The 20,892-nt window shown below is 41.9% G+C and overlaps 5 protein-coding genes across 7 annotated transcripts; 2 read left to right on the top strand and 3 right to left on the bottom strand.

Moving 5' to 3' along the window:
- Nucleotides 1-1,529: 1,529 nt before the first annotated feature.
- LOC120822220 (prostaglandin D2 receptor 2-like) lies at nt 1,530-3,727 on the top strand. The gene is made up of 2 exons (XM_040181708.2): nt 1,530-1,606; nt 2,301-3,727. Exon 2 carries the CDS (start codon nt 2,324-2,326, stop codon nt 3,407-3,409), a length of 1,086 nt encoding a protein of 361 aa, XP_040037642.2. The 5' UTR covers nt 1,530-1,606; nt 2,301-2,323; the 3' UTR covers nt 3,410-3,727.
- On the bottom strand, nt 3,719-6,288 carry LOC120822222 (G-protein coupled receptor 4). Of its 3 annotated transcripts, none has more exons than XM_040181710.2 (3): nt 6,049-6,288; nt 5,098-5,960; nt 3,719-4,771 (listed from the first exon to the last, which is right to left on the bottom strand). In XM_040181710.2, exons 2-3 carry the CDS (start codon nt 5,676-5,678, stop codon nt 4,354-4,356), a joined length of 999 nt encoding a protein of 332 aa, XP_040037644.1. In that variant the 5' UTR covers nt 5,679-5,960; nt 6,049-6,288; the 3' UTR covers nt 3,719-4,353. The 3 variants fall into 3 exon arrangements, with proteins under 3 accessions (XP_040037644.1, XP_040037645.1, XP_040037646.1); XM_040181711.2 differs by having other exon boundaries at nt 5,098-5,940; XM_040181712.2 differs by having other exon boundaries at nt 5,098-5,682; nt 6,049-6,181.
- A 643-nt stretch (nt 6,289-6,931) lies between these two features.
- LOC120822216 (UDP-glucuronosyltransferase 2C1) lies at nt 6,932-10,217 on the bottom strand. Its single transcript, XM_040181700.2, has 2 exons — nt 10,118-10,217; nt 6,932-9,840 (listed from the first exon to the last, which is right to left on the bottom strand). The coding sequence occupies exon 2, from the start codon at nt 9,835-9,837 to the stop codon at nt 8,251-8,253; it is 1,587 nt and encodes a 528-aa protein (XP_040037634.2). The 5' UTR covers nt 9,838-9,840; nt 10,118-10,217; the 3' UTR covers nt 6,932-8,250.
- A 962-nt stretch (nt 10,218-11,179) lies between these two features.
- On the top strand, nt 11,180-13,751 carry LOC120818198 (uncharacterized). The gene is made up of 2 exons (XM_040175083.2): nt 11,180-12,018; nt 12,444-13,751. The coding sequence occupies exons 1-2, from the start codon at nt 11,294-11,296 to the stop codon at nt 13,243-13,245; spliced, it is 1,527 nt and encodes a 508-aa protein (XP_040031017.2). The 5' UTR covers nt 11,180-11,293; the 3' UTR covers nt 13,246-13,751.
- Nucleotides 13,752-13,857: 106 nt separating this feature from the next.
- Nucleotides 13,858-19,350, bottom strand: LOC144410406 (uncharacterized). The gene is made up of 9 exons (XM_078107232.1): nt 18,983-19,350; nt 18,627-18,845; nt 17,618-17,753; nt 17,056-17,402; nt 16,502-16,824; nt 16,077-16,258; nt 15,465-15,637; nt 15,150-15,364; nt 13,858-14,961 (listed from the first exon to the last, which is right to left on the bottom strand). The coding sequence occupies exons 1-9, from the start codon at nt 19,282-19,284 to the stop codon at nt 14,714-14,716; spliced, it is 2,145 nt and encodes a 714-aa protein (XP_077963358.1). The 5' UTR covers nt 19,285-19,350; the 3' UTR covers nt 13,858-14,713.
- Between the last annotated feature and the right edge of the window lie 1,542 nt (nt 19,351-20,892).

Raw genomic sequence — 20,892 nt, 5'->3', positions numbered from 1 at the left:
ATTTGACCACAGTTTTCATCCCACCTGCATGTTTTCTAACTCTCCTGTCATTTTAGATCCTCCCACATTATCAGCTCATTACCCTCACCCGGTTCTCCTTTCCCTTCTCACCTGCAGCACTTTCCCTCATCAGCCACTCACCATTTAAGCCCGTCACATTCTGTTGCTCCCTGCCAGATTGTCTTGTGTGTTTGCCAAGTTGTCCAGCAGTTCTCAGTTATCACAGTAAATATACATCTGTTCCAACCTAGCCTGCCTTTCAACCACAGATTCCCTGTCTGCTCCTCTGGATTTGTTTGCCTGATCCATCAGATCTCCCGATTTTGACCATGCGTGAAGTTTAAGTAAATCCACCTGTCTTTCTTATTGTTGTCTGAGTCATGCTTTTGGGTTCCTTCGTGTACCGGTACCAGTAACCAGTAACTGAACTAGTGGAAGTCATATAATCTGACCTAGATGGATGTTTTGTGTATTAAATGTTCGCTTAAAGAAGGCAGAGTGAATTTTGCACCATATTGTGTTGCGCCATCTTTTCAAAAACAGTGATGTGGTTTTGATACTTGACTGAATTGCAAGAAAATGACTTGTCAATCCTATTGTTGAAATAGCCTCACACTCACAAACGCACCCAATGCACCAAGCAGTGAGGCAAAAAGCAGAAGTAACTGCTTGGCACTTTATTCTTTGTAAAATTACCTTTTTTTCCTTTTTTTTTCCAATTTAAAAATAACTACATTTGTATCATGTCAGCATTAAGCGAGAGGAATTGGTGTGCTAGTAAATTGCAGCAGATCTAGTGCATCTTTGATGACTTCTCACCAGAGGGAACTGCAATATAAAGTTTGAGAAGACTAAATATGTCAGCACCACAGTGAGCCAGCAGGTGTCAGTGCAGCCCAGAACACATTAGAACACAACACAAAGGGTGGTATTTGCTGAGTGCTGACAGCATTTACCGCCTCATAGTGGATAAAGGAGAACATAAACCCATATATCTCCGCAGTATGCCTCCACAAACCATAAACAAGCTTAAAATACAAAAAAAACAAAATCTATATTGGCTATTGAATCAGATCACTTATAAGAAATATGTTCTAACCAATTCTAGACACTACATACCTTCATAAATCTGAGATAAAGTAATGCAGACCCCACCAGACACTTTATTCCTCAAAACCAAGCTGTAGGATGTTCCCCAGACGACGGAATAGTCTTTAATTTATAATGAATTCTAGATGGGAGTAAGTAGTATTAACTTAAGGTAAAATGGTGGTGCGGCAGCAAAGGAAGCGATTCAGAACAAAATGCCTGTGGGCTTAATATTAATAAATAAGTAAATGAAATACTTTTATAAAATAGTCAAAAAATCATCATCGTCCTTACTCAGTTGCTCTTCAGAAACCACCTGAAACTAGTTGACCAAATATACATAGTTGAGTCTCATTAGCTTGGTGTCTCACTGAGCTTTACGTTTTTTTTTTTTTTAACAGTTCTTACTTCCTAATTCTGTACTGTACTCGTACGCCCATGAGGCAAAGGCTGGGCACCGTGTGATACAGACACACATCACAGAGATTCCTCAGACCCTGTCAGGCACAGTGAAAAGGTGAGGGATTTTTTGTTCCTCAGGAGAAGGTGTGTGTGCTTAGCACGAGGGGTGGAGAGCACAGAACGTTCATAAGAATCTGGCCCAATTTGGGGTTTTATTTTCAGTCCTTTCAAATTAAGTTTGCCTTAAGAATGGGTGCAATGCATTTGTATTGTTAGGATATAACACCAGATGCACACCGAAGTTAACTTGTTTGTCCTTGCTTTTGCAGACTTAGTAAGTAAGTAAGTAAGCCAAAGAGTAGTGACCACAAATTGCCGAGCTAAACATTGGTTTCCCTCAGGACTGAAAACAAGTTGTACATTTTGATAATAACACTTTTTCTTTTAAATCCGAGCGTCTAAGGTTCAAGCATGCATTACATTACATGACGTTAAAGCTATTAACAAGCAGAAATATGTGGTATGCCACTATAGAGAGGATGTGGAAAACATAAAAGATAAGATTGCAAAGCCTCAAGATGGCACCATAGTGTCTGCAAAGCGGAAAGTACGTTCTAAGCTTTTGAACTGCAATGAGAAATGTGTCTTTTTAACTCCAAGTTATTATAGACTAATTTAATATAGTAAGGGTAATATCAGTAATCGTGTTGAGTCTTTTGGAAGAATCAAATGAAACTGTAACAGAATTATTTAATTATCTCAATAGAGAAACAAAGATTGAAAACTATATATGTTCTCATTTGTTTTAGATCACATCAGCGTGCCTTCAAAGATGGCGGTCTGTCCTGTCAGCCCAACTCCAAATATCAGCATTCATCCAACATTAAACCAAGCAGGAAATATGAGCTCTTTGAGCATATTCACCATCACCCTCCACGGCTTGTTCTCCTCCATCGGCATCCTAGAAAACCTCCTCATCGTGGGGGTAGTGGGCTTCCATGTCCGCCGCTCTGTCATTAGCATCTGGATCCTGAACCTCGCAGCCTCAGACCTGTTGGCCACTGCCTCCCTGCCCTTCTTCACCCTCTACATGGCCCGCGGAAATACCTGGACCTTGGGCTCAACCTTCTGCCGCATCCATTCCTCCATCTTCTTTCTCAACATGTTTGTCAGTGGCTTCCTGCTAGCGGCCATTTCTATGGACCGCTGCCTGGTGGTGCTAAGACCCGTCTGGGCCCAGAACTACAGGAACGTCCAACTAGTGGGGAGGATATGTGGGGTGATCTGGGCCTTGGCCGTGGTCTTCACCATCCCCTTCTACATATTCCGTGACACCATTCATCTATCTGACGGCAAGATCCTCTGTTACTACAATTATGCTCGACTCCTCCCTGCTGAACCATTTGACCTGAAATCTTTATGCAAACAGCGCAAAGAGGCCTTAGCCTTCTTGAAACTCTTTCTGTCCTTCCTAATCCCTCTAGTGATTATCATTGTCAGCTATGCCGCCGTCAACACCGGCTTGGCACGCAGAGGCTATCGGCGCCCTTTCCGCTTTGTTCGGCTCGTAGTGGCCGTGGTGGTGAGTTTTGTTCTCTGCTGGGCTCCATACCACTTATTAATGATCATAGAGGTGACAGCTCCCAAGGGGCATCATGCCGGAAAATTGGCAACCAATTACCTCCCGATGGCAACAACCATTAGCTTCCTAAACAGTGTCCTTAACCCCATTCTGTACGTGTTCAGCTGCCCTGACCTGTGCAAGAAGATCAGACATTCTCTGGGTGCAGTGATGGAGGGTGTCCTGGCTGAGGATCTGGCAGATTTTGCCCGACGCCGCAGCGCCGCTCACAAGTCTGTCTCAACCTCAGAGATGGTGTCGAAGCCGAAGAATATTGCTAACCCTTATAAGGATTGAACGAAAACTTACTGCAATAATGGCCAGGCTTTTGTTTTCTTCTTTGCCTAGTATCAGTACATTCAAGCATCCAACACTCACCTCCTGCAGCTTTCTTTAGGCCTGTTTTAAAGCAACCATCATGACAAATGATTAATTGCACTTGTGTTCATCCCCCCAATGACATATCTACAGGGCTGCTGTGAAAAGGGTCTACTGAAGGTTATAAGTTATGCAGGTAGGGTTATGGTTAACTCTTACACTTTTAATTTCATATTTTAAATGGAAAGTTCCCCTGGGATTTGTGGGAAATTAAATGTCACCATTCTTGAAACGGTTTTATTTTCTAAGTGATATCACTATAGTGTTTTTTTTATTCTCTCACAAGCCTTCAAAAATGTATTCTACATTGACATGACAGTTTGTACTCAAATTCAACAAATTTATGAGAACAGATTGTATATTACATGTCCTACTTTTACTTTTATGCTTGGTTGATGTGTACATCTTGTTTAACAAAATAAACACAACTGTGTCTTTTACCTTGATTTGCATGATGTAGCCACTGTCAAGCTTGTGTTTCTTCAAAGATTCTCAACCGTTCTATTTTCAGACTGACTCATAGTAAGTAAGTGACTGAACATTTGAACATTTGTACAATTGTAAAATTACAGTAAAATAACATTGATTCCTTGTGAAATGGTTGAATCGTTTCCACACACAAGACAGAAATCCAATTTAGTAAACTTTTTTTGTGCTGCACACAAATGATCCTATTTTCATCCTCTGAAAAACAATTAATATCATCATGAGTAACTGAAAGCTTAACTTTTGTAAGTATTTTAGCGGATAAGGTTCAAGCACCTTGAATGAATGCATTTGCTTAAACACACTGAACACATCAACTTTCTGGCACACTTGCTTTGACTAAACACCAGGAGCTCAGCTCTGAGGTCAAATCCAAATTATATTTCTAAAAGATTATCAAGTCCAGTTTCCCTCTCCGTGTGGTTATCTGATGGAGGTCTTGTACTGGAGCCAATCTTTTTGCTTTGCCCCCTTCCCAAACCGGGCAAGGATCTTTGCAGCTCTAGCCGAGCATCAGGGCACAGGAAAATATAGAAGAGCGGATCCAGTAGGGTATTTAGACTTGTCAGACCGTAGCATATGCGATAGGTGAGGAAAATGGAACGCTCCATTCCACATGGCTGGTCAATCAGCAGCAAGGACACAAATCTGTATCCGCCCACGAGGTGATAGGGTCCAAACACAACAATGAAGTTGATGGTGATCACGACAAGGATTCCCACGATTTTGCGTCGCTCATGGTCAGAGAGAGACGGAGATCGCCGCAGTGTCACCCCAATGTGGGCGGAGGTGTAGCTAAGGGAGGAAGGAGTTGCAGATGAGGACCTCCTGTCAGCCATCGGAATATACTTATAGTGTTCTCCAAAGACTTGTAATACAATTTATACCACACTATACCATACATAAACAAGGAAAAGTATCTCTGTACCACAAATGTTTTTTCAGCTCTATTTCTGTTCAGGATGCAATACTCTTCATTCAATTTGTTGGATTCTTACAACTTGAGGTAATAATCCAACAACTTTAAAGTATTCTTTCCTTCTGCTGTTACACAATTTGTGTTAAAATAATTTGTATTATTTTGAGAGGAAATAATCACTGGGACCTTGGTGTTAACTTACCCGAGTATGGCACATGGCAGCAGAAAGCCCAGGGCCACCGTTGTGATCTTGAAGGAGGCGTATCTGGGGCTGACGGGGTACTGCTCCAGACACAGCAGTCTGTCAGAGTCAAACACTGACGGCAGCAGCCCACTCAGACAGAACAGGAATGTGAGGATCCAGACCGCCACGCCAGACAACGCTGCCAGCCGGACAGTCCGCACTCTGCGGCTGCTCAGCGGGTAGACAATGGCCAGGCAGCGGTCCAGTGCTATCAGGCACAAGAACATGACGCTAGCGTAGACATTTACGTAAAACACGTATCCCACCAGCTCGCAAGTTAACTGGCCGTAAGGCCAGCGGTGACTCGCTTGGAGATAAATAATCCATAGTGGTAGGGTGAGCAGCTGAAGAAGGTCTGATAGCAGCAGGTTGAGAATGTAGACCAGCTGACAGCCTCCTCCACCGGAGCGGCCTAGGTGGTACAGTCCCCAGAGAGATAGCAGGTTGCTCGGGAGACCCAAAGAGAAGATCAGGCCATAGATACAGGTCAGGCCAAATGTGTCCGTGTCCAATGGGAGGCTGCAGCTGTGATTGAACATGTCTCTGTTGATAAAAGCCCCAGATATGAGAAACTACAGGTGACCTCACTTGGACATGAATTGGCAGTTGTAGGATGATGAGTTGTCTTAGAAATATCCATTCATTGACTCAAAGCAAGACTTTGATTAGTTTGATGTATCTGTTTGATCCATCCACCTGTCATTAGTCCATTGCATATTATTCATCAATGCATTTTCCTGTGGAATAGTTCAGGCTCATATCATGTGCTGTCAGTCAACCAATCTCCAAAGCATCCGAGATCTGTCATGTGAAACAACCACCTGCAGATTAGAAATCAAGACCGTTCTCATATCATTGAGCATCAGCAGGTCCGAAACATATAATCCAACAAAAGAGCTTTTCACTCACCACTCGAGGCTGTAAGACTAACTTTATCCCACAGAAGTGTGCTGCCCGCTCTGCAGCTCGGTGACCTGTGCTCAAGAAATGTTGGGAACACGGTGTCTTGACCAAGGCTTGTCTGTTCTGTGATCGTTTCCTCCACAGGAAACCCACTTCTTCAGCTTTAAAGGCAACATCCTGGGGCAGGAGCCTTTCTGCACCAGAACAAAAACATACTCTCTCTTTCTCTCAGTCTCCAGCTCTCCTACTAGCAGTAGCAGACAGGATGATTTAGGTGGACAGGAGCTAAGGGGGAGGGAACTGATGAAGTGTCCACTAATGCCCTTTATATTGTCGAACACTGGCTACATGCCATTAAACGCATTAACACTTTTACCATGCTCTTTTAAACATTCCTTTCAACAAGTGTTTACATGCAAAATGTAGTAATGTATAAATAACAATGTATACAATGAATGAAAATAACTCCACGAAGGAGTAAATGAGTGCAATTTACCCAGGGTGAACTTTGATTGTGCACCAGTGGGAAAAAAAACCGTACACAATTGAAATTGTTTTGGGGAAGAATAGGTTTGTTGAGACAATGGGTGTACGGCAGTATTTTTACCACATGGTTTCAAAGGGAGGAGACTGTAATCACTCTCTTACTTTCCTTTAGAAATGTCACGCATGTCCAAATTATAAAATAATTTAACATTTTAACTCATAAACTCCCTGGAGGCTTTACGACCACCTTCTGCTCCCCAGAGCTCTGGTTGCCATGCCACTAGTTTTACATGGAATTGGACATAGAGGGACAAATATCATCTGGTTTTTATTCCTTCTGTCCATAGAACCGGGAGGTGTACGTTAAAAGAACGGGATGAAGCCGATTTTTAAAGCCGGCTATTCGGTGGAACAAGGTCAAGGCTTTAATTGTTAAAAACTGAGTTTTGCAAAAAACAGAAACCCAGAAGAAGCTGCAACAAGAAAAAACATGCAATTCTAATTGTGGCATCCTTAGACCACTCAACAAAGCCAGAACATATTTTCACATTATTATCATCATTACTCTTTCTTTTAATAAATATTTTATTAGTCCTTCTGGAAATGCATTATACCCATAGCACTACATCTGGGGGCCTGTCGGTGGCTCACAGTATAACCAGTATGTACAGTATGAAGGCCTGCGATTAATGCGGAGCCCATTTTAAAATTTTGCCTTTTTTATTTTGTGTAGATGGAAATAAATTCCAAGAAAGCTTGTAAAAGCCCTTTTACAAAATTGTGTTGAGTGATCTTTATCTCTGCTATAATATTTATTTCCTCCTCAGTGCTTAGGCCCTCTGTTAGTATGTGTTAAATTTATCTGCTAAGAAAACACAGGTGATTTTATGACAAGAGTCATAAATGTGTGTTTGCTATTACAATCTTTTTAAAGATTGAGTGTAGAATTTGTACAGTGTACGACAGCTCTCTTCATACATACTTTTTACCTTCATGGAATAGAGACAAAAACAATAGACATAATCATGTACACATGCTGTTGGTAAGTTTGCACATACTGTATGATATGGTGTCGCATATTTTTCTTTGGGGCACACAGTCCATGATGTGAGCCCTCAGAAGGTTCCTCTTCATGCAAAGTATTGGTGCCATGAAGGAAGTGAGGACATTTACGATGATCTGGCTGTAAGACAGCGGCTGTCACATTTTTTTGTATTAAAGATATCTGATAAAATCACTTTAAAGAATGGGTTGGAATACTTATGTAACTTAACAAGTCCTTAGTATTACTTCATTTTGTTGTAAATTACCATTCGGGCAATGTGTTGTACAACCTACGACCCGATTGTTCCTGTGTCAGAGTATTCTGATAACATATTGTGGTGAAAGGTTATGGACTTCAGTTGTTTTGATCTTAGAAAGTCAAGAGCAGACTATGATTAATGTGCGAGACTAATTTTATGATTTAAAATCATTTTCAAGTACAAAAATCGATCTACTTCACACGAGCCATGATTATTTATCTTATATCTCTGGTAAAAATCATTTACAATAAAAGGTTGTCTGTATTTTCAACAACGATGATCAATATTATTCAATTTGAATGGTTTCAAAATTGTAGAAGAGAATTGGTTAATGAATTCCCCTTTTTTAAGATATTTGAGTGTTCATTCCCCAAACATGCAGTGAGTGGTCTTTAAGCATGACTTTGGTCATAATCAGTTACTCTGCTTTGATCTTCCTGCGGCGCCCTCGGCAGCAGAGAATCTTACAGACTACGACTGAAGCCCAGACAAAGACCCCAATAAGGGCCCCAAATAGAACTGCTATATCCAGGCAGAAGTAGGAATACCAAGGAAGATTAAAACCTGCTGACTGCAGGTGGGCAGCTCCTTTGTTCCGAATGACGTACTCAATCCAAAAGATGGCCGTGTCCATGGGAGAAATTGGCCGGTCGCGGTGTAGCTGTGAGAGATGCTGTATGTTGTGGCGGTACGAGGGAGTCTCGAGGATGTCCCTTAGAGCCTCCAGGAAATCTTCTTTGGTGATTGATTTTGCTTCCACCACCCGAGCTGCCCCGCGTACCTTCAGCCGCAGCAGGTTGTCAAACTGGTCAAAGAGCAGGGGCAGGCCCAGAACAGGAACGCCATGGTAAATGGCCTCGTACATGCCGTTGGTGCCTCCATGGGCTACGAATGCACGAGTCTTGGGGTGTCCCAGGAGGTCTTTCTGGGGCAACCAGTCCACCAGTAGGGTGTTGTTGCCCAAGGATAATGGTTTTTCACCCACAAACCTCCACACCACCTTCTGAGGGATTTCAGCAAAAGCAGCAGCGATGGCGTCTGTGGCTTGACGATCAATGGACGACACAAATGTCCCTAGAGACATGATCACCACCCCATGCTCCCCAGAGCTCTGCATGAAGGCCTCCAGCTCATGGGGAAGGGGATTGGATGGTTTGCACTGGAATCCCCCTATGTACACCAAGTTGGGCATGGTGGGTCGAGGGAACTCAAAGACAAAATCAGTCCTCACCAGCCAGATATCAGCCGCAAGCTCCAACGACAGCAGGTCAGTCCCAGGAGGGAAATGCCGCTGTAGCAGATCGGCGTAGGGAGGGTTAATGATGAATTGTTGTTCAAAAAAACTATAAAGATAATGCAACATATTCTTGGTTCGTTCCAGAAAATCCATCCGATCACGGAGTTCGCTTCCTGACACAGGGACATAGGAGACAGGAGAGGGAGCTATAGTCAAATGGCCCTCCCCATTATTAATCCATCGCACATTGAAAACCATCGGCAGCTTGAGGTAACTACCTAAAATGACCCCTAAAGTCAAAGCAGGGTCAGTTAACATTAAGTCATACTTTGCATCATGCAGCTTCTTCATAAAAACAGGGTCATCTAGCATTACAGCAGCTGATCTAGCAAGGATCTCATGGCCTTTTCCCAACATCGATGTGACCAAGTTCTGTTGACAGAAGGTGCTTATGAAATGTGGTGACCGGCGGCATTCCATGACATTTTGTAGCATTCGATTGTAGAAATTCCTGTCCGACTCATCCTCCAGCATGGTCACATTAATAGAGGTATAAATCGAGGAGTTGTTAGGGATGTACCAGCTTTTGGCAGAGCGCAGCACAGTGATGTTGTGGCCTCTGGAATGCAGCTCTCGGAGGATCACCTCCATGTTTATCCAGTGGCTGCCATCAACCGGTACTACCAGGATCCTGCTGCCACTGCAGCAAGTGGGTCTTAGCAATAGGAAGCACAGCCCTGCCAGGAATGAGGGGATCACTCCAGACATTTCCTGCAATAACACAGAAAAGCTTATACTTATACATGCCAAAAGCCAGGTACAGCGCGTGTTTTTTGTCTTTGGTTAAGTCTGATCAATGCGCTATAAACCTATCGATCTTCGAAATTGTACTGTTTCAAATTCTAGTAATAGTACAGTGGCATGAGATGTGACCGGCAAAAGTATTTTGTTGGTAAATCATTATTTCAAAAGTAAGGCAATTTTATTTTTATAGCACATTTCAACAACATGGTTATTGAAAGTGCTTCAAGTAAATCAAATTCCCCACCTGGTTATTGTTTTATCAAAATACAGAAGTTGTGCTTGAGCTCCACGTCCTCTAAGAGCCAGGAAACTATGTGAGATCTGTGTTTCCACACAGCTTGAATTCACACACAGGCTCTATTCTAACAGGTCAAAGTCCCCTAAGTGGGTTACAAGTTACTTCCAAAGGCATGTGCATTGTTTTCAAGAGCAAAGGTCAATGCTGAAGGCATGATGTAAGTATGGTAAAGTGCTTTTAATGCTTTTGATTCAGTAATTTACATTTGTCTTAATTATGTCAAATGAATTTCTTTCTAATGATATTAAGACATCTTTTTAAAGTAAAGTTATCTGTTGGATGTCTTTTTAACTAATAAACATATTCTGTATGAATACAAAGTGACTCATCAGTTTACTCCCGCTCAGCTCCAGATCTCTGCTCCTTTTAAGCCTTTGGACGACAGTTTTCTTGTCTCGTCTGACAAGCAATTTAAATTTGTTACTTTATTAATAGGCTTGCTGAGAAAACGTCAGGAAGAGCAGTATAAACACTTCTGCTTCGACACAGTAAGAGTGTGAGAGAAGGGCGTGGCAGTATGAGGGGCCGTTTAAGACTTAACTACTGAGACACTCTGACACACACTACTGAGACACTAAACACTCTCACACACACTGCTGAGACACACTCACACATACTACTGAGACACTCTGACACACACTACTGAGACACTAAACACTCTCACACTACTGAGACACACTCACACACACTACTGAGACACTCTCACACACACAACTGAGACACTCTCACACACACTACTGAGACACTCTCACACACACTACTGAGACACTCTCACACACACTACTGAGACACTCTCACACACACTACTGAGACACTCTCACACACACTACTGAGACACTCTCACACACACTACTGAGACACACTCACACACACTACTGAGACACACTCACACACACTACTGAGACACTCTCACACACACTACTGAGACACTCATGCCATCTCATTAGTGTGTGTGAGAGCATTTCACTATACAACGTGAGAGCATCTCAGTTACACCGGAAGGCATCTCAGTTACACCGGAAAGCGGAAACAAAGTAGTAAAAAAGCGAAAAAGTAGTGGAAAATCTTAGCCAAGTGCGAGAATTTGAGGGTTATTTCAATCAATAATTTTTCTGATTAAATATGAAGCTGCAATTCCTGTATATTTTGATCAGTCTGCAAGCCCTCTTTGTAATTGGCAATCGCGATGACATCGTAGATTTTTTCAATAGGGTGCTGCGCTGCGTTGAATGCTTACGGCAAGACCCAGGAGAAGAAAGATTTCTTAGAGAGCTTAATGACCACACCATTACCCTAAATTCTATGTTGTCTATGGTTCGCTCCAGGGAAGGACCTGGTGGAGAGACTGTTGTTTTTTTGGAGTCGATATGTTTTTGTTTTAATCGGTTTAATGACTTTAGAACAAGAGGAATAAATCAAGAAAACTGCCTTCCTGCGGTCCCACCTACAGCCCGCAATGGCCTTCCGTGTCGCCCCCGATATGATTTAACAATCGAGCAATTCAACCAGTGCATGGGACTCGGTTTCAACTGGCAGGGAATTGCTTCTTTTTTTGGAATTAGCCGTCGGACTGTGTTCAGACATAGACAACGTCTTGGTGTCGGACCTTTGGAATACTCATCATTGAACAATGAAGAACTGCAATCAACCATAAGGGAGATTTCCACGAATACCCCGAATGCTGGAGAGAGATACGTTATTGGAAGTCTGCGGGCTCGCGGAATCCGTATCCAGCGCTGGAGGGTCCGCCAAATTCTGCAGGAGATTGATCCGGTCGGCCGATCATTGAGACGCAGTCAAGCCATTCGCCGAAGGGTTTACAGAGTGCAAACTCCGAACGAGCTATGGTATGTGTGCCATAGGCCATTGACAGGTGTATTCTAAGTTGTGGCTTGCCTAACGTTACTTTTTGTGATCTTTGTATTTTTTAATCCTGTAATTTTACTGTAACCATTTTCATTTAAATGATTCGCTCCTATACCCTAGATTTGAACTACCCGTCTTCCCCAACCGATGATTTATTTTAGCTCCATTGAGCCGGAAGAAAACAATTTAGGCTACTCATGGTGAATGGCCAAATATCAGCATCAGTATTCAAAACCCCAAGTAGCTGGAACTAATGAACAAATAACACAAAGATTTTATCCTAAGGGTTCATTAGGTTTGGAAACAATAATTCTTTCCCATAGAGATGGAAAACTTGTATGATGTGACCCTACAAAATAGTGTTTTTCCAGGATTGTAACAGTTGTCACTTCTTTCTTTTATACAGGCATATTGACGGGAACCATAAATTGGTCAGGTGGAGAATGGTGTTCCATGGCTGTGTGGACGGGTACAGTCGCACCATCATATACCTTCAGTGCCTCAACAATAACAGGGCATCAAGTGTTTTGAGCCTGTTTCAGCAGGGCGTATCTGACTTTGGACTGCCTTCAAGAGTACGGAGCGACCATGGAAGGGAAAATATAGAGGTTGCCCGATTTATGCTGAATAGTAGAGGGTTGAACAGAAGAAGCATGATCATGGGGCGCAGCGTACACAACCAAAGAATAGAGAGGCTATGGGCAGAACTAAACCGAGTCGTTTCATATTATTTCTCTGACTTATTTACCTTTATGGAAAATGAAGACATACTTGACTCTCTTTGTGATCTTAATTTATTTTGTTTGCATTACATTTATTTACCTCGGGTTCAAAGGGCAGTCAGAGAATTCAGGAGCCAATGGAATAACCATGGACTCTCTACCCAAGGAAGCCAAACCCCATTGCAATTGTGGCATAGAGGTGTTGTCAGTCATATTGGAAGCAACAACACAGCTATAGGTGGTGTGTTTCAGATTGATGAATATTTAGAAACTAGTAATAGAGACGCACTACCTGTAGTAGATAGCAGGAATAATATTGAGGTTCCTGAAAACAGTATTAATGTAAGCAATAGCACCATGCAAGAAATTCAACAATTAATTGACCCATTAATGAATGATGGAAATCATGGAATTCAATTATTTCTGTCTCTTTTACATTTTTTACAAGCAAGACATCCCAGTAGACTAAGTGAATCTCAGATTTGAATAATTATAAATATATATTTATATAGCACTTTACGCAGCATTAAATACAATTGTTAATAGAATAAGAACAAATAAAAGTAATAATGGTTGGTGGTGGTGACAAGCATGAATAGTCTGTAAATTGTCCAGTACCAATGTGTAGCACCCAATAGGGTGATGCCTGGCTGCGGTGAAGCGCCAAAGCTATCATTGCATCGCAGAAACAGAAAGATGACATCTAAGATGGAACTTGGGGCTTTATCCTTTGTGGATCAAAAACATCTACATCTTGATCTATACATAATATAAGATACGTATATCATAGTGAATAGCTACTGTTAAGATAGATGAAAGATGTTGCTGGTACGATTTGATTACTGTGGTATTTTTATTATGTTCTAGTGTGAATGTCAAGTAGGTGACATTGGATGTGAATAAAGAGATTGAGCTATTATTTGAAAACCAGCATTTATTGATGTGTAAATGTACCTGTATAAAAGAACACTGAAAATCAAAAGCAGTTTCTTTTTCCATTTCTGGACATTAGCTGATCATCTATTTTTTGGTCTGATTTAAGTGCAAAGTGTCATAGCTGGCTCAAGCTATGACAAACATCAGGAGCAGAAGACGGTGTACGAGAGTAAAGAATATGTTTATTAAAGTATAACCCTAACGGAGAACTTAAATTATAACCCATATCCACAAACCATAACGATCCTATGAGGTGGGAAGTCAGTAATTCAGTGGTGTAAGCGTGGATGTGTGAAACATGGTGTGGTGCGTGTGTGAATGAAAAGAATAACTCAAAACATAACAGGAATGTATGGAGACTGCAGCGGGGAGCGAAGGCCAGGTCTGTCTCCTCTGGATCCCCCTCTGAATCTTTTCTCTGGCTCTCTCTGGCCTCCTTCAACTGGCAGGGCCATGGCATATATAGCTTAGGAGACACCGGGCCCAGGTGCTCTCCATTAGCCATCAAGATGAGGCCCCACCCAGTCTCTCCTTTAGGGCGACAGTTAGGTAGACCCTACTCATACGTGTGGGGCATCACAAAAGTAAAACCCAGGAAGCTATTTATATTTTCCAGGCTTCTCATTGCAGAAGTCAAGCTTAGTCAGCTTTGCAAAATACCTCCCCGGCTTATCCAACAAGCAACCTTGAAATAAACTTGACAATACAAAAATTAAACTTTGGGGGCTGCTGACAGGCTTGTCCCGTTCATTCACGGTTGCAGTGTTTAGACGTGTCGAGGTCTGCTATGAAATCTAGACCGTGCCATGTGATACTCTTAAGAACAGTAATGCAAAAAACAAACAGGGCAAATGTAAACCCTCACTAGGACATGTATCCGCTAACGTTAATAAAACAATAAAACGTGTTTCTAGTGTGAATAAAATAACTTGCATTTCCAACATTTACACAAAATTGGAGTCGATACCGACATAACTGTGATGCTGTACAAACAAACATTAAAATGTACATTCATCATCTATGGCATGCCAAAGCCCTGTGTGTTTCTTATTGCAAAGTCCATGTTGCTCTTAAAACAACTGTACGTGCTATAGATGGGCAGTCGAAGACAGCTGATGCAGGTGTTGGCAACAGGGAACTTTTGTGCTCTACCACTTGGGTGAAGAAACTCAAGAGATGGCTGAGGAGAAAAGCCGATTGGTGGTACTGCATCAGATCCAGTTGCAAATGCTAGGATGTCCCCCAACTTCTCTGCTCCATCTTCTTCTGTGGAATGAGCAGGACAGCACGGAATTAGACAGCACACTTTATGACTTTGTCAAACTGGGAAGTAAATATAAATGATAGACTGACCAAATATATTAAATCATAAACTTGGGAATGTTAACACCAAAATGTTTTTCTAGATTCTTTGAAGAAGTGCACAAATGAATTTTTCTCTATATCCTACACACCTTCAACATCTTGTAAATAGTCCCTCCAGAATGCAACTACGGTTTCCTCCTCTCTTTTCTGGTTGGTCCCCTCCTCTGACCATCGGATGTGGAACAGCCCATCAACCTGGTCAGCAGTTAGCGGCTTTGGATTGTAGCACATCACTGGACTGAAAGATTCTGGATGCATCTGGATCTGCTCCAGGACTCCAAGCGTTTTCAATCCATCTCTAAACCTACAGTAAATGACAGTATGGGAGGAAAGGTGCTTCAATGAAGAATTTACTCTTTTATATGCGAAAAAACAAAAGGATTTTCAAACTACATTTAAAATACCTTTCAAATGGTCCACGGACTCGATTAATCACCTGAAACATCAAGACATCTTCTACAAGTCTATCCCTGTCGTCAACAGTTTTCAGATGCTTCAGACAGCCTGCATTGGCAAGGTAATCAAGGAGAGGCTGAGTTGACTGGATGAGTTGCTCCAGAGTTGTCGATTCTGAAACCTAAGAATGATTACTTTTTTTAAAGTCAGATTTAAAAATGAAAAACTGTTGATTTACTGTCCCCCACCAGTGATTGCCCACCCACCTTCCTCATCCTAATTCGATTGCAATGGAAAGTTACACATTTTTCCAGTGACTACTTTACTTTAGTTATAATTTTCGAAACTGCTTTGCTAGAGGTAATTGTAACTAGGACGTTAGTTGCTCATAACATGCCAGTAATTTGGGTAAGACTACTTCAGGCCAATGAATGCAATCTGAGCACTTCACATCCAAAATAAAATTTTGCGGAAGACTCAAAACCTATCCATTTTAAAAGGCCACCGATGATAAAACAGATAAAGCATTCTTACAAATATGAATAGTCTCTGTTTGGACCAGCCAAATTCTTTCAATTCATCATAAGCACTGAATATGATGAATTGAAAATGCAACTAACCTTTTGTATTTTTTCACGGATTTCAACATCGGCGATGTCCTCCAGACGCGGTCTAGATTTCTCTGGCCCTTGAACTATGCAGTCAAACAGTGTTTTGGACAAGAAATTTGGTGAAGGCCCGCCATGTACCAGACTGACTGCAATAGCCCTTCCTGTGATAAAGTAACGGTCCTCTCTGACAGCTGAAAAAAAAAGCGGTAGAAAGTAGTGTGTGCATAACTTTATGCACTGCTGTCATGGAAAAGGCATCAGAGTTTGGCACCCTCTTTGTTACCAGGGTAGCCACACTGGCTTGTTAAAGTGTTAGGCTATTATTTCAAAGGATTAAAAATCACTGAGGTTCACACAAAATGGAGTGGGAGCTATAATGTATTTTACATTGTATATAGTTATATCATGAAAACAAAAAACAAGATAAAGTGTACCTGTTGCATCAAGAGCCAAGTTGAGGTTACCTTCTGTTCCCTCAAACATTTCGGACTGTGCAAGAGCTTCTGTAAGCAGTCGAAGAAATTCTCTTCTCGGACCCCCAAGATCCACAGCTTCTTCAGTTTTTCCTTTGTCATCAGAAAATCTCACACTAATCCTGTGAGTCGGGTCATAAGAGATTCTTTTGAAGCCCCGAATGGCACCATCTAGCACAGCTGCACGGTTTATGTTGAACCGGTTGACTTGGTTATTGTTGATCTTTTCACCAAGCTCAGATAAGATCTCTTGAATAGGGACACTTGCAGATGAACTTTCCTTTCTGAAAGCAAACAACAAAGAGGAAACGTTTCGAAACATTAATCATAACTTTATGTGTGCGCAATCAGTAATTAGGGATAAAGGCCATTGTTACAATTTGTGGTCTTTTTACAAGAGGGCACTAAGGGCACAAGAGGGCACTCAGGTGTTTTCTTTAGTCTGACAAAAGCCTTAACAAGACCTCAAGTAATACAAAATATTGTATAATAAAAGGCAATTATCTGATGCTCACATCTGGTCTTCCATGCTGGCCGATAAGGCAGCATACAAATCCTCAGATTCTTCCTCATCTGATGAAAGATTTATCACAGAAAGGTATGCTCTGTAATCTGTACTTTCTGGCCATAGGTTGTTGGTCGGTGGTGGGGTGCTGTTTGCATCAAGGCTGCTGTCCACGGTTGTCGGCGGTACCAGGCTGCAGGGGGCGGTGCTCGCAGGTGCAAGGCTGCTGGTAGCTGACATGGAGGGGCGGTCTGGCTGGTCTCCGACAGGGTCATGTTGTCGGCTTGCTGCGGTGGTGACTGACGGCACCATTTCGATGCACTCCTCGGAGGAGGAACTTTCATCCAAATTGTCAGGCTTGAGAAGGGATAGAATTTGCTGTAGTCAATATCACCGTCATTTTATCAACTAGCAACTAGCCTACAGCACCTCAAACAGTGCTGTGGTGGTTTACATACATTTTGTGCAATATACTAACAAAAGCCTATATGAACGTTTTGAAAATAATAACAGTACATGAACAATTGGGTTAATTACAAGTCAGGAGTTACAGATAACACCTTTATACATACCTCAAGAGGTCTGGAGGGTCTTACATATAGAGCCTTATACCTAAATACTTTTTGGATTATACTGGCGTCAAGTTGCTGGCCTTCCCTCAACCCTGGTGTGATCAACTTGTTGCCACAAGCCATCAGTAGTTCACAGCTGTACACGAATCAATGGGGTACATTACTGTTAAAAACACACTTCTGGAATGAATGAAAGATCCATAAAATCTTTTTTTGTTTAAGTGATGTTGGTGGAAGAAAATTAACGTCACTGTATCCCATCGCGGACGGCGAAAGCTAGTACATCCCTGACCTGGACGCTCGTAATTTGGCGCTGTTTCCGGTCTTTTTCCCCCCCAACAAATCATTTACATGTCTAACTACTGCAGGAAAGTTACTTTGATGATAGAAAGTAGTAAGACTCACTGGGGCGAGAGTTGGGCAAAGCTGGGGCAATGATCAAAGAGATTTTATTGGGCTATTTGGCGGCGTTGACACGGGATATCTTATTGTGAAAGGCCAAAATTGGGTTCCCGCATATGTTGTCAGCATCGATAGTCCTTTTAGCAATCCTTTCACCAATGTTTAATCTCCGCGAAAAACAAACGTTTACAATGACGATGGACGTCCGTCCGGGTCATGCCTACAGCAGCGCACGGCTAGTTAACCAGCGTTAGCGTCCTTTTACTAACTCTGGTTTCGAAAATTGTTAACTTTCACAATTAAAACAGTGTTTGGCTCGAACGGTAAGGAGCCAAAGCCTACTTTAACACAGTTAAACACCTGAAAACATTTTACGATTATTTGGAACATTATTTTTTCCGGATAGTTAGCTAAAAACCTGCCAGGTCCGGAAACCGTGACGTTAATTGTCCAATTCACTTTACTATATAGGATGCACTTGTACATTTACTGTGATATGATAACCGAAGGGGCATTGTCCTCCTTGAAAAGTTAGTTAAGTAAAGAACTCCTAATATAGTGCCATGGAGTCTGACTGTCTATTCTATCATGTTAATGCTAGCTTTACCTCACATCGTCGGGAATTTTCCCCTTAAAAGCATCCCGTATTTGAAGGAGGACTGCCCCATTGTCCCAGGTTTTGTTGAACTCGAAAGCATTCAGGATGTGCCCGTTTTTGTACAACTCCTCCTTCTTCCGCTGCTTGACAACTATGTCGTCTGTAGGACTAAACAGCAAAATAACGTCCTTGTTAAAGGTCCGATGGTACGGCGTTTTCTGTCGGACTCTGAAAAAAAAGTACAAGTCAGACGAGCTAACGTTAGCTACTTAGGCTAACACCAATATGCTAGCTAACAAGCAACACTACGGTTACTATGGAATGCCGGTTATCCTAAACAATACAACAAAAATAATTCAACTTACTTTTGTCTTGGTTTGGATTTCCATGTGCTATAAGTTGCCCTCGTTTCATAGCGGGGACAACAGTTCCGTATTTCGTTGCCTGGGGCTGGTGTGGTTTGCATGCTGCTAGACCCGGGTTCGTAGAGAGACCTTATTTCCGAATTAACTGCTGCATTCGAAGGTGTAGCTACAGAGCTAGTTATGGAGTTTATTAGCGTAGGTGATACAGAGTTAGAAATCGAGTTAATTAGAGTAGGTGACTGAAGCAGGTTTCTGAGTAGGGATACAGCTTCCGCTGTCACAAGTCTATTGTCCGCTGCCATACCATTGACCGTTGGCCTTGGCTAAGATTGGCGCTTTTTTACTACTTTGTTTCCGCCTTCCGGTGTAACTGAGATGCCTTCCGGTGTAACTGAGATGCCTTCCGGTGTAACTGAGATGCTCTCACGTTGTATAGTGAAATGCTCTCACACACACTAATGAGATGGCATGAGTGTCTCAGTAGTGTGTGTGAGAGTGTTTAGTGTCTCAGTAGTGTGTGTGAGTGTGTCTCAGTAGTGTGTGTGAGTGTGTCTCAGTAGTGTGTGTGAGTGTGTCTCAGTAGTGTGTGTGAGAGTGTCTCAGTTGTGTGTGTGAGTGTGTCTCAGTAGTGTGTGTGAGAGTGTCTCAGTAGTGTGTGTGAGTGTGTCTCAGTAGTGTGTGTGAGTGTGTCTCAGTAGTGTGTGTGAGTGTGTCTCAGTAGTGTGTGTGAGAGTGTCTCAGTAGTGTGTGTGAGTGTGTCTCAGTAGTGTGTGTGAGAGTGTCTCAGTTGTGTGTGTGAGTGTGTCTCAGTAGTGTGTGTGAGTGTGTCTCAGTAGTGTGTGTGAGTGTGTCTCAGTAGTGTGTGTGAGAGTGTGTCTCAGTTGTGTGTGTGAGTGTGTCTCAGTTGTGTGTGTGAGTGTCTCAGTAGTGTGTGTGAGTGTGTCTCAGTAGTGTGTGTGAGAGTGTTTAGTGTCTCAGTAGTGTGTGTGTGAGTGTCTCAGTAGTGTGTGTGAGTGTGTCTCAGTAGTGTGTGTGAGAGTGTTTAGTGTCTCAGTAGTGTGTGTGAGAGTGTCTCAGTAGTTAAGTCCTAAACGGCCCCTCATATGGCAGGGAATTAGGGAAGGAGGAAGCAGCAAGGTCAAATTGTAAAAGGAATAATAAAGTGAGCATTGCCGATTACAACAGAGGCACAGTTCAACACACTGTATGAGCCGCAGCCTTTGCCTCCTCTAATCTGCCTCTGTGGAATTATACAAACCTGAACCACAGAACAATTTGTGCTAACAGCTGACCACACAGATGCAGGTTGTGATCAGGTAAAAGCATTTTTTTGTACTGTATACTAGTTCAGTAGTTTTACTCAGCCTTTATTATAATTTCAACGTGAGAAAAATGAATCTCCATTAACATCTTATTGAAATTATTGAAAACTGACCACATTAAAAGGAATGGAATGGAAAAAACATTATGTGCAATTGTTAAGGGATGAAAAGTCTGGTTCTGAAACTGAAAATACAACATATCTATATGGAATGCTGTTGCATTAAAACATTATATTTGGATTAGGTACGTTTTAAAAGAAACTATCTTAAATATATTGTCGGTTAATAACATATGAGCCACAGCTGTTCTTATTTTCTGTTAAATTTGGTGAAGTAGCACCACTCCAGAGATGAGCAAAAATACATCCAAATATATTTTAACACAAAATGCCAAATACTCCTCAAATAAATGTATTAAATAAAATACAAAATACTTGTGCCAGAAAATGTAACAAAATACAAAACATGTATTTTGTATTTAGAATGTAAGATATTTTGGGGGGATTTTCCATTTTCTCACAATTTGGTATAGCAGATCATTCAGGTTTGGGCTTAATAATGTACACAAAGCTCTGGTGCACCCCACAA

This window comes from Gasterosteus aculeatus, chromosome 7 (genome assembly GCF_964276395.1).
Source record: "Gasterosteus aculeatus chromosome 7, fGasAcu3.hap1.1, whole genome shotgun sequence".
Classification (NCBI taxonomy): domain Eukaryota; kingdom Metazoa; phylum Chordata; class Actinopteri; order Perciformes; family Gasterosteidae; genus Gasterosteus; species Gasterosteus aculeatus.
Note: the sequence above shows the minus strand (reverse complement) of the source record. Positions and strands in the feature narration are given on the sequence as shown.

Bases quoted from the DNA above. Each gene is read 5' to 3' on its own strand.
- LOC120822220 (XM_040181708.2), top strand. From the start codon at position 2,324: ATGGCGGTCTGTCCTGTCAGCCCAACTCCAAATATCAGCATTCATCCA.
- LOC120822222 (XM_040181710.2), bottom strand. From the start codon at position 5,678: ATGTTCAATCACAGCTGCAGCCTCCCATTGGACACGGACACATTTGGC. The intron at 4,772-5,097 runs GTAAGTTAACAC...TTCCTCCCTTAG, and splicing joins CTGCCATGTGCCATACTCGG to CTACACCTCCGCCCACATTG.
- LOC120822216 (XM_040181700.2), bottom strand. From the start codon at position 9,837: ATGTCTGGAGTGATCCCCTCATTCCTGGCAGGGCTGTGCTTCCTATTG.
- LOC120818198 (XM_040175083.2), top strand. From the start codon at position 11,294: ATGAAGCTGCAATTCCTGTATATTTTGATCAGTCTGCAAGCCCTCTTT. The intron at 12,019-12,443 runs GTATGTGTGCCA...TCTTTTATACAG, and splicing joins CAAACTCCGAACGAGCTATG to GCATATTGACGGGAACCATA.
- LOC144410406 (XM_078107232.1), bottom strand. From the start codon at position 19,284: ATGGCAGCGGACAATAGACTTGTGACAGCGGAAGCTGTATCCCTACTC. The intron at 18,846-18,982 runs GTAAGTTGAATT...CTTTTTTTTCAG, and splicing joins AAATCCAAACCAAGACAAAA to AGTCCGACAGAAAACGCCGT. The intron at 16,259-16,501 runs GTACACTTTATC...TTTTTTTTTCAG, and splicing joins CTTGGCTCTTGATGCAACAG to CTGTCAGAGAGGACCGTTAC.